The sequence below is a fragment of the Centruroides vittatus genome, unplaced genomic scaffold (assembly GCF_030686945.1).
Source record: "Centruroides vittatus isolate TY-2023 unplaced genomic scaffold, ASM3068694v2 scaffold_2520, whole genome shotgun sequence".
In the NCBI taxonomy this organism is placed as follows: domain Eukaryota; kingdom Metazoa; phylum Arthropoda; class Arachnida; order Scorpiones; family Buthidae; genus Centruroides; species Centruroides vittatus.
This window is the reverse complement of record NW_027122689.1, coordinates 3,263,025-3,279,598: the sequence shown is the minus strand read 5'-3', so window position 1 is coordinate 3,279,598 and position 16,574 is coordinate 3,263,025. Positions and strand designations below refer to the sequence as shown.

The following is a 16,574-nucleotide window of genomic DNA, read 5'->3' as shown; positions in this document are numbered from 1 at the left end:
TTTTGATACTAGATGTTGCTATGCATCATAATTTTTATATTAAAACAAACTTTCGAAATATAATTTTTTTTTTGTTTTTATACTTTGCTATATATTTATTTTGTTTGTGCAAAATAAAAAAAAAATTTTTAATGATACAGTAGCCATGATTATTATTTTTATAAAAATTTTTGCTCAGCTTATATATTTGTAATTTTAAAAAATTGTTTAAATTCTATTTTTATGTTTCAGTATGTTAAGAGTTTGATTCTAAAAATGGCTGCTTAGCATAAAACTGTGAAGACCCAAATACAAGAATAACAAGATTCGATTTAAATTTTTTATTTTATTTGCCAACCGATTTTCGAAAGTTAGGGTTAAATCAAACGCAGAAACAAAAAACAGAAAAACACCCGACAAATTTTCTCGTAAAAATTAATCATAAACCTTCGTTCCCACGGTAATACTTCCTTGTAGAAGATGAGTTAACTGTTGAAAAACAATTATATCATGTAATTCACTATTGGTCAAAAAGGACTTCCACCCTTGACGTGCATCGTGAAATCTCGAACCCGAGATCCCAAAATAAAAGGAAAACGAACGATGACGCAACGGGAGAGAGAAAAAGTTTAGACAACTGTCAAGTGATTGCGTGTGTGCCGTGGATTATCATCTCCCCCCATCGAAGCCGTCCGTCCCATCCATCAGAATCCTTCGATTTGAACTTCGATCAATTTGACTCTGATATTTAAACGAACTATCGTTCTTCGGACTTTGTTAAAATCTCGGGATTACCAAGGTATTTATCCTACTCGCAATGTTTTGTAAACTCTCTCTCTCCAGTCAATCGAGACGTGGTTTAATAATTCGATTCGATAATATAAATAATACTTCCAATTATGTTAATTGATGTATTTCATATCAATTCCAAAATAAACGGGTATTTTTATTTAACATTAGAAGAGTGTGCGTTTCTTCCTTCATTGTCATCATTCGGCATCCCACGATTCCGAAAATAACATGTATCTATCCGCGAGAAATTTGATAGATTGGTGTCAGTTCCCGACGTGAACAGGATCCTACGATCCTCATCCGTAAATAAACATTGACCGCTCGATCCCTAGTCATCCTTTCGACAACGAGGTCGGACCTCAAGGTCTTGTGCCATTAAGAAATAGAGAAGGTAAGAATCATCTTCTATCTCCTACCCTCGGTTAACCTCACAAAACATTGACAATGAAAAAGACTAACACTGTTCACATTTATACTATATTTCACTTTGAGAAAAAAAATTTACTGTATGAACATGCACTTAGATCATAATCATATCAAATTAACAATTACACAACATTAAAACAGTAATACTAGAATTCTACTAGAAGTTTGGGAAGTATATTTAATCAACTTTATATTGCATAGTTGATTAAATATATTTACTATCAATTTACTGACAGATTTAGCTTATTTCCATAAAAAAAAAATTACATAAAAGATAAGCTTAACATTAATCGTGTTTTAATAATATTTGATAATGCAAAAACAGATATTTACAGATATAATTTTTATATTTTTCTACTTACATTCCACAAATTGAACAATGGTGTGCTCTGTCTGGCTTTACATGATGACATTTCTCACAATATCTAATTGCTATATCAAATAAAAAAAATTATGAATTCATGTCATGTACCTGAAAATAATGTCAGAAAACAATCAGTGCAACAATTTAATAAAACCATTAAAATTTCTAAAATAAACACAGTCAAATTTCAACTTTGCCATGTTTGCCTCTGAAACTGCTACTAAATTAAGAATGGGGTGAACTTGCTAAACTGAAATATCATAAATATGAATTATATTTAGTAATGAGGTCTACATATGTTTGAGTTTCAGAGTTTGAAAAAATCACATGATATAATGATGCTATTTGCTTCACAAATTGTACAGATTCTATTAATACTTGCACAGATACACAGATACTAATTTGCAGATTCTGAAAAAATATTTATGAGGAAGATCAATTGATAAGTATTTGTTGACAGCATACAATAGTAGTACTATTTAGGAGGATGACCATATATAATCTTTAAATTATTAGCCACTGATCTAATGGCTGAAAAATCAGAATTTCTAAATCTGTTTAAAATAATAATGATATGCTTGATTTTGATATTTTACTTTGAATTTATCATGCTATATTATCTCATTCCAGCCAATAATGCTAATTTTGAGTATTTAAAAATTTTAAATCACCACGTTATTTGCATTTATATCATTATAAAGTTAAAACAGCACTACAATTATTGAAAAATATATCAAATGTAACTTGTAAAGTTCAATATCAATTAATCAATCTTCTTTACACACTGGGATTCAATACAAAAACACACTTACGTAAGAACCAGATAACCGGAGTGGTCGATATTAGGGTCGCTAACGTTTTCGTAGCCCCGTCTGGGCTCTTACTTCGGGCTTTGTAGTAATAAATATAAGCCGAACGTTCGGCTTATATTTATTACTACAAAGCCCGAAGTAAGAGCCCAGACGGGGCTACGAAAACGTTAGCGACCCTAATATCGACCACTCCGGTTATCTGGTTCTTACGTAAGTGTGTTTTTGTATCAATATCAATTCTTTATTTAAAATTAATTTTCCTTTTTACACAAAAACTTGAGCTGTTGTTTTTAAAGTTTTTATGTTCCTTTGATAAAGAAGACATTTTGCATTAAAATAATTGATAAAATTTCTGACACTTTCTATAGATTTCGGGAAAATGCCGTTAGACTGTTTTGCAAGCATTTTCAAAATTAAAAAAACCAGGTTCCTTTCATACTAAATTATCATCATCTTAGATCTTAGAATCATTTCCTTCATTTAAAATACTGAGTTCAGCGTTAACGTAGAATCTTCTTTTTATTGCAAGCACTTTCGACGCTGAACTCAGTGCTAATTATCAGAAATATATGCAACTTTGGCGTGAGTTAACTTTTATTAAAATACTGATTACAATTGATAATATCATAATACATATAAAAAAGGCAACAAAGTATTTAGAAGTTTGAAATATTTTCCAAATAAAGTTTCATAAGATGATTGAAATACACTCATTTATATTTTATATAAAATTTATAAAAAATTTATAAAAAAATCATATGCAATTGGTGATTAATGAAATAAAGATGTGGCCAATTATCTAAATGCCAGAGTCTTCAGGCTGTACTTAGGCTAATAATTTAATAAATCAAAGTGATGTAGCTTAAAGGCAACAGTTGGGACAAAATTACCCATATAATTTTATCAATGTAATGCAGTGGCATGCCGTGACATTTGATGACAGGGAAGCTATGTTTCTGTAAGAAGCCGACTTCCAGGGGCAATCGGTTAATTGCGCGTCGGTGATGGTCTAGGGCAGCGCCGTCCAACTTATCATAGCCCGCGGGCCATATTTTCTTCACCAAACATTTCGGGGGCCAAGAAGGTTGATAAATGAAAAGTCAGTTTATGTTAATTAAAAAAATATTTTATTTATACTAAAAAGAAAGCTTTAAAATATTCGTAATATATTAATGAGAACATTATGGCTGTAATTGTTTAGCAACAATATCTTTTATGTCCACATCAATATTTGTTGTGGCAAGTCTAATTATATCTTCAAGAGTGGAATCTTTCGAACTGTTTCTATATTTTGACTTTATATATTTCATATCGGAGTATGCACGCTCGCAGATATATGTACTTCCAAACATTGATACAATTTGAAGTCCAAAATCTCTCAATTTTGGATATTTCTCTTTATCTAAAAATTTGAATATTTCTATTCCAGTTACTCCACGAGATGTAAAAAATGGGTCAGCCTGCAGGTCGCATAATTCTATTTGATATTTAAGATCAACGGAGTTGATATCAATATTAATTGGATCACAAAATAAATCAATAGACGGTTTAAGATCATCAAATTGAGAAAATCTTTCATTGAAATCTGTAATTAGCATATCCAATTTTGGTAGAAATATTTTAAAATTCGCTTCTATATTACATTCTTTCATTTCTTCATAGATCTCTTTGCAAGATTCAAAATGAAATAAATTATTTTGCTCCAAATTAAACCTTAACAATTTTAATTTGTTTCTAAATCCAGTAACATATTTATAAGGGCAACACACATTTTGATCTTGTCCTTGCAAGGATTTATTCAAAGTATTTAAATAATTTGTAATGTCCGGTAGGAAAGCGAGTGAATACATAAAATTTTTATCAACTAAATTTGCTGTCAAATTTTCATCGACGGCAATTTCTGTGAGAAAAAGATGAACTTCTTTTCAAAGTGTAAAGAATCTCCTCGAGCACTTTCCAGCACTTAACCAACAAACGTTACTATGTAAAAGCAGATCTCCATACTCAGTTTCCAATTCATCCAAAAATGTTTTAAATTTTCGGTGTGTAAGAGAACGATTTCCACCACGAATTAAATTAGTAATTTTGCAAAGCTTGTCCATTACGTCTTTTAGTTGTAGGGATAAACCACATAATGCCTCCCGATGGATAATACAGTGTAACATACGATGTGTTATTCCTTCTTTTTGCAAAAGTCCCGCGAGCCCAATATTTTTGCCCGTCATAGCTCTAGCACCGTCGGTTACAATAGCAGTGCACTTGTCAAATCCGCCATACTGCTCTACTGCACATTTTAATTGTTTGTAAATATCTTCATCTTTTGTTGTTCCGTGTAATGATTGTAATTTTAAAAGTTCTTCTGAATAATTATAGTTTTCATTTACAGTTCTTATAAAGATAAGCATTTGACTTGTATCGGAAATGTCTGCGCTTTCATCCAATGCTACCGAAAAATAGCAGCAACTATTGATTAGGTTTTCTAATTTATTAGTGACACGCATGCTAATCTCGTTTGCACGTCGGCTTACAGTCTGGTGAGAAAGCGATACTGTTTGAAATTTTCTTACCATTTCGTTGTCATTAAATGCTTGAGCCATTTTTATGGCACATTTTTTAATTAATTCTCCATCCAAAAATGGCTTCTTTGCCTTTACTATTTCTAAACAAACTTCAAACGATGCAGCTACAGATGCTTCTCGAAATTTTGGTTCTTGATTAAAATAATTCGTTTGATGATCCAGCTGCTTTTTCATTTTTTTCACTAGTGGTATTTTCATGTCTCGCGTGTATGAATGATACTTTTTTTCATGCATGGAAAGATAATGGCGCTTCAAGTTATATTCTTTACACACAGCTATGATTTGTAAACATTCCAAACACTGTGGTTTACCATTCTTGTTCAGAATAAATAAATAATCTATCTCCCAGTGATCTTGAAATTCTTTATTTTCGAGGTCTATTTTTCTTTTATTAGTAGCACTCATATTCAATAATTATTTTAATTAATAAATAAATATGAAATTAAGTTAATAATATTATAACACAGTCACCCCTCAACAAATTCTAGACAAGACTGCACTCGCACGATTGCATGAATCAACCAAATAGTGCAGGGTAGTGTGCGCATCACGTGCGCCAACCATAGATAAACAACAACCAATCACAAATATAATATGTGGCGCCAACGTTGAGCCAACCATCATCAGACGTTAAACGGATTGTTGCTGTATTCAGCCAGATTAAGTGAAGTTAGGCAAACTAAATAGTACCTACTTTAAATTCAAATTAGATTTAAATTTTCACATAGTAAAATAATTTTAATATTAATAATAATAATTTAGTAACAAATTTATTCATAGTAAAATGTACTCGCGGGCCGTAAAAATAATTTGGCGGGCCGCCAGTTGGACAGCCCTGGTCTAAGGCAACGGTGGGCAATCCCCAGCCCGCAGGCCAGCTACGGTCCGCAAAAAGTTTCTATCTGGCCCACAAGATCTTTAATAGATTATTAAATAATTAATAGTTATTTTTCCAATTTTTTGTAATTTTCGAAAACGATAACAGAAATAAATGTAGTAATTAACATTTTATTTATTTCATATTTGCAGACTAAAAAAATTACAGGTCACAAGAAGGCATCAATTAACTACTACGGCCCGCGAAAAGAACGTAAAATTTATTCTGGTCCACGTTATAAAAAAGGTTGCCCACCCTAGACTCTAGGGTCCATTCGTATTCGTTTGTTCAATAAGCCAGTAAAAACCGTACACTTCTTTAAATGCATTTTTAATTGATTATCTGACATACTTAATAAATAAACAAGTTCAATATAATTACCTCTGTTATTAGATTCAATACATTCCCTATGCCCTCTAAATGCCAATTCTTGCTTTGATAAAAAACATATATTGTATCTAAATTAATAGATATTACATCTATTAGCCGTAACTATCTCGTTATAATTTTCAATATTAATTTTATATAGTTTACTAATGTTAAATTTTATTCTATTTTGATTTCCAAACTGCTTCAATTTTACGAAAAAAATCGATGTGACATTTACGATTTTTGTGTCTTTTTCTAGCTTTACTCAAATTGTTTAAATCATCAAAGCCATTCTTATTCCACACACTAATTTCATTTGAAAATAATAGGCAAGGCGAACAAAACAATTTTTGCATTTTTATGCATCCACAAAGCCATTATGTCTTCATAAATTTCATTGTGAAAATGTCGAACAAATTTTCTTGTCGACGTATTTATATTTAATTTAGGCATTGGTCTTTCTCTTTTAATAATGTTTTCTTTTTCATTATATGGTCTTGAACCAAAACTTTTTTAAAGTAAATTTTCAATATCACAATTACAGTCTAAATCACTAGCCATGATATAAGGGCTAGAATTAAAAATAAAATTATTAAAACTTACTTAGTAAAATAAAATTAGTGATGGATATACAATTATACATACCTGGTACAAAATATTCAATTGTATGAATATACTTTTAAAGAAAATTATAATTAAATATAGTTTTGCGAAAAAGCGTATATAAAAATAACATAAAATATTCTTTACTTTTTAAATATTAAAACAATCCACTTAGTTAAAATTGCTCCCTACGAGTGGCTCGTGAATGGAATTGGACGATTTTGGTAGGCGTGCAGTGCGTGCATGCACGACAAATCCCGACGGTGCCGATACTGGTCAATGTCAAATGCCTCTTTTGTTGCATCACAAGTATATCTCAAAGTACACCACAGGGCTGTTGTAAATTTTAAACGTTTCTCACCATAGCTGTAAAAATCTAAATATGTTAAACTTAATAGTCATTTGTTTTCTAACTACTGTAATTTGTTTTAGTGCCAGATGTACACGGAAATCAGTTCCCCACTGTACCGAGCTAGTGATTGGTTCGGTTAAGCTTTTGTTTAAATAAAATTCTGGTTCTTTCGGCGGGGTTTTATTTATGTCCCCATTCCCTAATCTCTTAATTATTTAACTACTTCTTAGTAGAAATAAGTCAAAACCGGTTACTTTGTACCTGAATATCTGTAGTCTTGGGAAAACAGTAGAAAGACAAATTTTTGACAACAGATATATAAATCGTAAATTTAAGGAAAATAAATTCTAGAGCTTTTTTTGTACCTTGTACGTCTCATTCATTAAATTTGGTTGTAAATGATGCTGCCAAAGTAACAGTTAATTTTTTAACATTATACAAGAATTGTACACGTTTTTTCTGCATCCCCTTACAGACGGGACATACTAAATCGTAATATCACCGGTTTAACATTGAAATCCGTAAGTAATATAAGATGGGAGAGCAGAATAAACGCAGAATAAATATATCAAATATTTTAATGGATTTTTTTAAACTCCTGTCAACTATACAAAACTATCATAAAAACATGCCAGTAAACTCCTATCGGTTGGGATGTTATAAATCTAGTCTAGAGTGGGCAACCTTTTTTATAACGTGGGCCAGAATAAATTTTACGTTTTTTCCACAGGCCGTAGTAGTTAATCGACGCCTTCTTGTGACTCGTAATTTTTTAGTCTGCAAATACGAAATAAATAAACAAAAAGTTAATTACTACATTTATTTCTCTTATTGTTTTCGAAAATTACAAATAATTGGGAAAATAACTATTAATTAGTTATTTTTCCAATTTAATAATCTATTAAAGATCTCGTGGGTCAGATAGAAACTTTTCGCGGGCCGAGGGTTGCCCGCCGTTGATCTAGTCTACTCACGATTCACATAATCGGGTGAGGGCGGCCGAATATCTAGCAGGCAGGCGGCTAACAGCCCAGAACTGGTCCTGGATATAAAATTGGATGCTTTATGCGTGTGTTGTTTCCACCAGCTAGACCGTGACATTGGTGCTCTGTAAAGTGCATGCACCAATGCCTATAATCTGGCTGATTGGAAACTGACCCGGTTTCGACATTCCTTCCGCCACCGAATTATTCGAATACACGATAGCAATCTTATCGTTTTTTTTCACATGTAGTATAGAAATTTGTAAAAGATACATAATGCAGTTATAATAAAATATTAATTTTAATTAATGCAAAGTACGTTAAAATATGAAAATTTATATTTTATAAAATACAAGGGAAGGTCATTGGAAGCGATGGAAGCGGCGCTTCCATCGCTTCCAATGACGGAATGCCACTGATGTAATGTTTAATTAATTAATCTTTACATTCACATCTAGTGTAAATGTGAAGGCAAACATTGGACAAAGTCTGGATAGCTTTATTACTTACCCATTTACTGTTATGTGTATTAGATTATTAACCTAAATATAGTCCAAAGAATCTGGTGTTTAAGTAATTAGTTACTAAAAAACTGGGCATGATTATTGAGTGTAAAGATGTGGATCAGATTGTCACAAAATTAGATCTTATTGTATATTTATTTTTATTATTAAACAAAGCATAAATATATACTGTATATATTGTCTGTAAATTTTGCTGTATAAATATTACTTATTTTACATTTATATTTTAATTATTATTATAAAATGAATACCGAAATTACAATATACCTCCGTTTAGGGCACGGCAAGATACAGGAAGGTCTTTAGCAAATTTCTCTAAAATTTTTCGCTGATTTTCTTCGCTTGTCTCTTTTTCAAATTTTTCTACTTCTGAAGGGGGCAACTTAAACTAATAAAATAATTATATTAAATATAATGAAATACTGTAATTAGATCCATAATATAGTAATACAATATTTGTAAACTAGAGAAAAAGTTTTAAAAAATATTATCATTTTATTTTCAATAAACCACCTTTATTTTATAAAGCAGGACTGGCCAACAAGTCAATTGTAGAATCATATTTGATTAGTCACAGATATGTTTTATTAAAATGTAGAAAAAGTTTGTAATTTTAATAGTAATATTAAATCCATATTATTCACAGAAAAATCCTTAAACTTTACTCTTTGGGTTGGTAATATTGTGCTCTTTAAGTTAACTCATGGCAGATACAAAATGGTCAAAGGTCATCACTAGGTTAAGTTTTTATTTTAGAAACTGTTTTTCTGGCACTAAACAATTTTAGTTTAGTGCAAAATGAGTGCACATTAGAGAAGCAAAAGTCATAATTTATGTGAGAAAAAAACGTAAAATTTTTGTTGTTGTTGTGGTGAAAATAAATTGTGCCATGTCATTTATTCTTTAGTGTCTTCATTAAAAAAACATAACCTGAAACATTAATTACTGAGCAATAAATAAATATAACTATGTTTTATAACTACATTTATAATCACCCATAGGTTTATTAGAATAGATTATTAAGTTTTTATTAAAAAAAAAAAAGTGGAGTAGATCATTAATACTTTGACTCAAGAAAGTTGATCACACTCCACTGTAAGTTGGCCAGGCTTGTTGTAGCAACTTTTAATTCTAATTATCTGAAGATGCTCGAAATTAAAAATCTTTGCAATAATTTATAAAAAATTGTATTTGACAATTAAAATTCTTAGAATTTTTATCATTTAAAAAAATTACTTATAAGAGTAACTTAATTCAGCATAATACTATGCTAAGTCTATAAATAACCATAATTGATTGCTGTAATATATCAGGCTACTGTTCCACTACTATTAATAATTAAATTTTAAGTAATTTGGTATTAGAGATAGGCATTAAGTGCCATCTTTTATTAAATGTAATAATTATAATAAATAAATATTTATTAAATAATTTAGAATATTCTAGAAGGAAATAATCTGCTCGAAGCAGAACTTAAACCTGCAACTCCCGCTTACCGTGCGGTTACATTGCCAGTTATGCTACCCAGACCCCGAGGAATTCTCTGCTTCCGTATTTAATTCTCGACGTGGCTATTCGCGACACCGACTCGGAACGACCCCTATGCCGACGGCATTTATAACCGCCCACTACGGCATTCGGCCAGCTATCGCTTTACTCCGGCCCGGTGTATATAGCCCGATATGTTACGACAATTGTTTGGATCTGATTAACAACATCGAGTTTTGAGATGTTTATATACATAATATATAACTGATATTATATAAAAACTTTCATTTAAGCAAAAATTTATATTTACTCATGAATCGCACACCGCGTTAAATAAACAGTAACTTCTCACCAAAAAACCAACAACGGTGCGTTATCAGATGTAATTACAATTTTTCACAAACGTTTTCGAACATAAAAGTTCTTCATCAGGTGAAAAAACGGACAACTTATACAAAAAAACGTTCGATGGAACAGATTTTCGAAAGAGCCGTGCGCAAGATTCGAAATATTACTCGTGCGGTTGTCGTCACCGCTGCGCATGGGCGGAAGTGGAAACTTTCCTGTAATGTCATCCGTCATAAATGAGCATTTGCCATGCGACGGATAACGATAACTCCTCTTTGCCGTTGATACATTTTTTATCTCGGGCGGTTTTATGTATGTGTACCGCCTCCATCCATCTCAAACGGTGTATAAGGGGTGTGTGGATAACCTGGCCTCGTCAAACCTTTGACGATGCCAGGAATCTACACCCCTTATACACCGTTTGAGAACCTTCAGAAAACGAGATAAAAAATGTATCAACGGCAAAGAGGAGTTATCGTTATCCGTCGCATGGCAAATGCTCATTTATGACGGATGACATTACAGGAAAGTTTCCACTTCCGCCCATGCGCAGCGGTGACGACAACCGCACGAGTAATATTTCGAATCTTGCGCACGGCTCTTTCGAAAATCTGTTCCATCGAACGTTTTTTTGTATAAGTTGTCCGTTTTTTCACCTGATGAAGAACTTTTATGTTCGAAAAACATTTGTGAAAAATTGTAATTACATCTGATAACACACCGTTGTTGGTTTTTTGGTGAGAAGTTAGTTTAAAAATTTATATAAAATAAATTTTATACAAATTTGTTAAACTTTTACAAAAATTAACAAATTTGTCAACTAAACTTCAAAACATAATACAGAGATATAAAAAGTGATTTCAGGAATAAAAATTTTGATGTGATTGAATAGACACACAAAAATTATTTTAGTAAATAAATAAACAACAATAGTAACTAGTGCTTTTGTAAAAACACATCATAAATGTCATTTAATTAAATAAATAAATAATTAATTAAATGATTTAAAGTAGCAACTAATCCAAAATTACAACCAAATACAACATAACATCAAAAAATCTTTCAGCAGATAAAGTCTTTCTTGAATGGAAATCTACTTATAATTGCATTGATCAACTTATCTTTTTGTAGGCAATATAGCCATCCATCAGTGATAAGTAATACTTTTTCTATACTCTTTAAAACAAACAATATTTATCTAACTAGTTTTATAAAACAATTATTATGGCAATACCAGTATATAATAATTATATGAAAGTATTAAACTACTTTAAGATCTTTAAAAAATTATAAAGACATTGCTAGTATCTTTGCTTTCTTTCCATCATTCATACCAGCAACAGCCCAAAACATAATTCTTACATACAACCTTTCCTTCGAGGCTATACCCCCGCAACATCGTGTAAATAGAAACAGCATCCTCTGGTAAATTAGCCAATTTCACAATAAAATACACGAAGTAAATATTTAAAACCTTGGACAATGGTATTTAATTTCTTTAAAAAATATAAAAACATTGACAAAAATTAAATACCATTGGCCAAGGTTTCAAATATTTACTTTATGTATTTTAAGATGTTTTTATTCAAGTTTTGTTGGGTACATATGATGATAATGCATTAATTATTAAAAGAACATATCATATTACTTAAATGCAAGAAGCACTTTTTCCCAGATTCTAGTGTCTCCGAAAACAGAATGCATCTTAGATTTGATGTAATACATTATAATTAGCAACCTCTAATACCATGCATCTTATTTCTCTGTCTCTAATTTCACTATGTCCTTTTAATGATTTGATTAGACCAATAATCGTAACAATAAATATTTAAGAGATTGACTTAGCTCGGTCTTATTAATCTATTACAGTAATGTTGAAAGTTTCTTGGATGAAAACACTAGAAAAAACTGTGCAGCTCTCTTTTGAGAAATGTCACATTTTCAATGCTTCAAACGGAGCAAGGACGATTGCATGTGGGATAACGAAAGCATCAAAACCAATGCCGATTCAGAAGAGCCTAAAAAGGAAAGTGAAGAGGTTTCTGACTTTGATACCATGGAAGCCAGTAATATATAACTTTCTTTGGAGTAAATATTGAACAAATTTGTGTGAATAGAATTTGTTCTTCTATAAGTATTAGACGTTTATGGTGCGGTTTTTTGTATATATTGCTTAAGTATCAATTTCCCTTGAAAATTTTCTTTTTCTCAATAGATTAATTGATTTAACTTCACAGTTGGTTTAACTGTAGTTATTTCGTCTGTACCGCATTTCATCAGAGACAAAGACTATTGGGTTTTATTCACATTATTCTTTATTTCACGTGAAATAAAGAATAATGTGAATAAAACCCAATAGTCTTTGTCTCTGATGAAATGCGGTACAGACGAAATAACTACGGTTAAACCAACTGTGAAGTTAAATCAATTAATCTATTGAGAAAAAGAAAATTTTCAAGGGAAATTGATACTTAAGAATTTGTTCTGTTGAAATTTTTTCACAAAAAAGGGGGACAAACATGTATAAATTATGGTGTGTCTTAGATTCAATAGTCTCTTATATTTGAGTAAATATGGTATGTTTGGACTGTTGAATTTAAGAGAGTCACAATTTACTCAAAAATTGTGACTTTTTTTTAACTTCAAGACAGTTTAATATTTTTATATAATGGTTTTACAATATCCAGTTACATATCTTAAACTGGATGTTTTCTTTTTATATATCTTTCATTTTGAATATTGTAGATAATCTTCATTTATAATTTAATTTAATTCATGCATACATATTTCTAAAACAATTCAAAATTTTCTGCCTTCTCTGTTGCAGAGTTGCAATTTTTGTTTATACCTCTTCCTGAGATAGTAAATGACAAGATGTTTCAATGAAGATGAGAGATGAAATAATTGATGTACTGTACATTGCCTACTTCTCGGATAATTAACATAGTAATTTAAAATGGTCACATTTATTTTGGAAGATGATTTATTTGTATTTGTTTGTTAATTTTGTGTGTAGTCTTTACTTCAACAAGCAATTATTTATTGTGACATCATCACAATACTGCACTGCAATTTTTAATCATATTTTAAATTAATTTCATTTAAAATACATGCTCTCCACCTCAAATTAGTACTGTAGTGTCTTGCCCCTGTACATCATACTTTTCCTGCTAACAATAGAGTTAGGCCAGTCAACTATATAACTCCTTTTGAGGGAAAATTTTTGAATTGAAATAACGTGACTTCCGGTGAAAACTAGAAGTTCGTACATAGTTAATTGGGGCCTCCTACCCCTAAGCTTTCCATGTCTGGTCTCGACCTTCATCTATCTAACTTTGTTGTCGAGATTAAGAAAGGACAGACGGAGGGAATTTACGTCTACAGTTTATTCAAATTGCAGTTTAATAAAACCATTTGAACATATAAATTAATGTAATGGATATTTCATTAGAAAAACTTACCATTTTTGGGACTACACCAACATCTGTGAATATAGTTTGCCAGTAGGACCACATAAACATGATGAATAATATATGATATACAAAGAGGTAGCAAACTATAATTAAAAAGAAAACAAAATACATTTTCAATGTGCAACATTTTTTTTTAAATTAAGATTTAATTTATAAAGTATTTACAGAAATGTAAGTAAATTATTAAATATGACAATATTTTTATGAAGAAATTAATGATATACCAGGCTATTGAATGAAAAAATTTTGTGAGGTGTAATCGACTTGGTAACAGTGCAAGTTGGTGGTGTCTTACTCACTTGTCACATTAAAAATGATAATTACGAGTACTATTTATTTATTTATTGTTTCAAATGTTATTCCTCAATTTCATATTATATAAATCTTAAAAGATTTAAGCATTTCTCACAAGTATATGTTGCAAGAAATTTAACAGGACAGTAATAAGTATGTCTGGTTCATGCATTGTCAAGTCTATTCCTTGTAAGTGTTTTAGTCAATTACTCTCATACAGATTTAAACTATTAAAAGAAAATTATTATTACAACAGTAAAATATTTGATTGCTTATTCGCTATGCATTGGGTTTTGGTTGATGTTTATATTTGTATACTTATTTATCAAAATAAATTGAAACAATATTTTAATTAGTGTTAAAAATTTTATAATTTCTACTTCTAAGTCAGTGAAAAAAAACATGCAATTGGAGTGATACCTTGGTACTCGAACTTAATTCATTCCGGGCTGTTTGAGTACCAAACAAATTTTTCCCCGTAAGGAATAATGTAAATTAGATTAATTCATTCCAGATCCCAAAAATACACTTATAAAAAAAATTTTAACTATAATTTAACACAAATTTAATAAATAGTTTACAGGCCTAACATGAATAAATCATTAAAAAAGCCAAAAATACCCATATGCAATACAGAATAACAAAATATGCCTATTAATTTTATTGGGTTTGAATGAAAAGTTTCTGTGTACTTTATAGGGCTGTTACTACTTAACACAGATGTGTGATTTGATTATAACAGTTGTAAAATTTTACGCATTATTGCTAACACGAGATTGCATTCTTTGTTTAGAAGCTTATTTTGAACATTTTACTCCGTGTTTTGTTTGGGTAAAATCAAGTCGAAATATCTGCAGATAAAAGTTCATATCTGGCATATTATGCTTTTTTTTGAGTTTTGGAAAAAGTACAATCCTGTACAAACCAAAAAATATTTGTACTGCGTACAGGGAGACACATCTAAACTTCCAATGTATCAAATGCAATTTAAAAGGTTCCATTCGAGAAATTTTTCACTAAAGTGTACGCAATGAAAGGGTGCTCAAAAGCTGTCGACAAAGAAAAATTGCAGAAAGAAATTGTAAAAATCAATAAAAAAACTCGTGAACTTCAATAAATCTTAATGTGTCACAGACATGTATTGTCAAAACACTTCCATCAATATGGAGTGGTTGCAAAACATGAGCAACTCAGACCCTCTACCTTCCTGTTATAGACAATGACAAAACTTCACTCCTTTAAATTATGTATACAATGTAGCTCACGGACTTCTCTGATACCAAAGAAATGATTTAAAGTCCTGCAAATAATTGATAGTTTATTTACATGATTAGTATGTAGATTTATAACAATATATGCCATTTACACCACCAAAAACATTCCACAACTTTATCACCTCCTCAAACTGTACATATATCTAATGGATGGCCTCTGTCACTTGTTTCCAAATCAATTTTAGCTATTCTTAAAATAATCTTAATACAATGAATTCCAGTTAATTGGGACTTACTGTCCCAAACATCCAAAACAAAGTCTGATTATTTTCTTTGCAACTATGTATGATGTACTGATAGTACATGGTTGTCTTGAAGCCAAATTATTGTCAAACTAGATCTGATTACATTACTGCTACTATTAGTAATTAAATGCTAAGTAATTTAACCTAGAGGTAGGCATTAGGTGCCATTTCTTATTAAATTTTAACAATTATAATTAAATTAATATTTGTTAATCATAATTATTAAATTTAATAAGAAATGGCACCTAACACCTACCACTAGGCCAAATTACTTAGCATTTAATTAATATTAGCAGTAATATATCCCAATCTAGTCCAGCAATTATTTGGCTTTAATATAACTATTGAACTTACAGATGTCTATATTTGTATAGTTGCCTAGTAAAATAAACTCCCCTGACTTGTTATATTCCATCCTAATTCCTTTCCTTTTTACTTATACAACTATACTAACTGAATTTGTGTAATCTTCAAATTCTCAAATCATAGTTACTATGGTAGACCCTACAATCTTCAAAGCTAATTTTCTATGTAACTTATAGGCTAAGGTTGGTGTTGCCATTGAAATTTGGACCAGAAACACTCAGCAGAGAGATTACAAACCTACTACAACACCTGAGCATTTTCTGAGAGAATTTTTTATTAACAAACATTTTCAACCTATTGCCAAAGGCCATCATCAGGTTTTTAAATCAGTTTTAGAAGATTTTCCACAAATAGAATATTCCATTTAATTTTAACTATTGAAGTACAGTAGAGCATTGATTATCCAAAACAATTCGGGACTGGGGT

At 30.6% G+C, this 16,574-nt stretch overlaps 1 protein-coding gene across 4 annotated transcripts in view; it reads right to left on the bottom strand.

The window, feature by feature from the left end:
• LOC136987560 (palmitoyltransferase ZDHHC15B-like) overlaps window positions 1-16,574 on the bottom strand; it is a 97,746-nt gene that overhangs the window by 56,920 nt on the left and 24,252 nt on the right. For all 4 annotated transcript variants that reach the window (XM_067285306.1, XM_067285307.1, XM_067285308.1 and 1 more), the window contains exons 3-5: window positions 13,958-14,052; window positions 8,928-9,048; window positions 1,560-1,629 (exon numbers count right to left, since the gene is read on the bottom strand). In XM_067285306.1, the coding sequence (XP_067141407.1) occupies window positions 1,560-1,629; window positions 8,928-9,048; window positions 13,958-14,052 (286 nt within the window). The remainder of the gene's footprint in view (window positions 1-1,559; window positions 1,630-8,927; window positions 9,049-13,957; window positions 14,053-16,574) is intronic.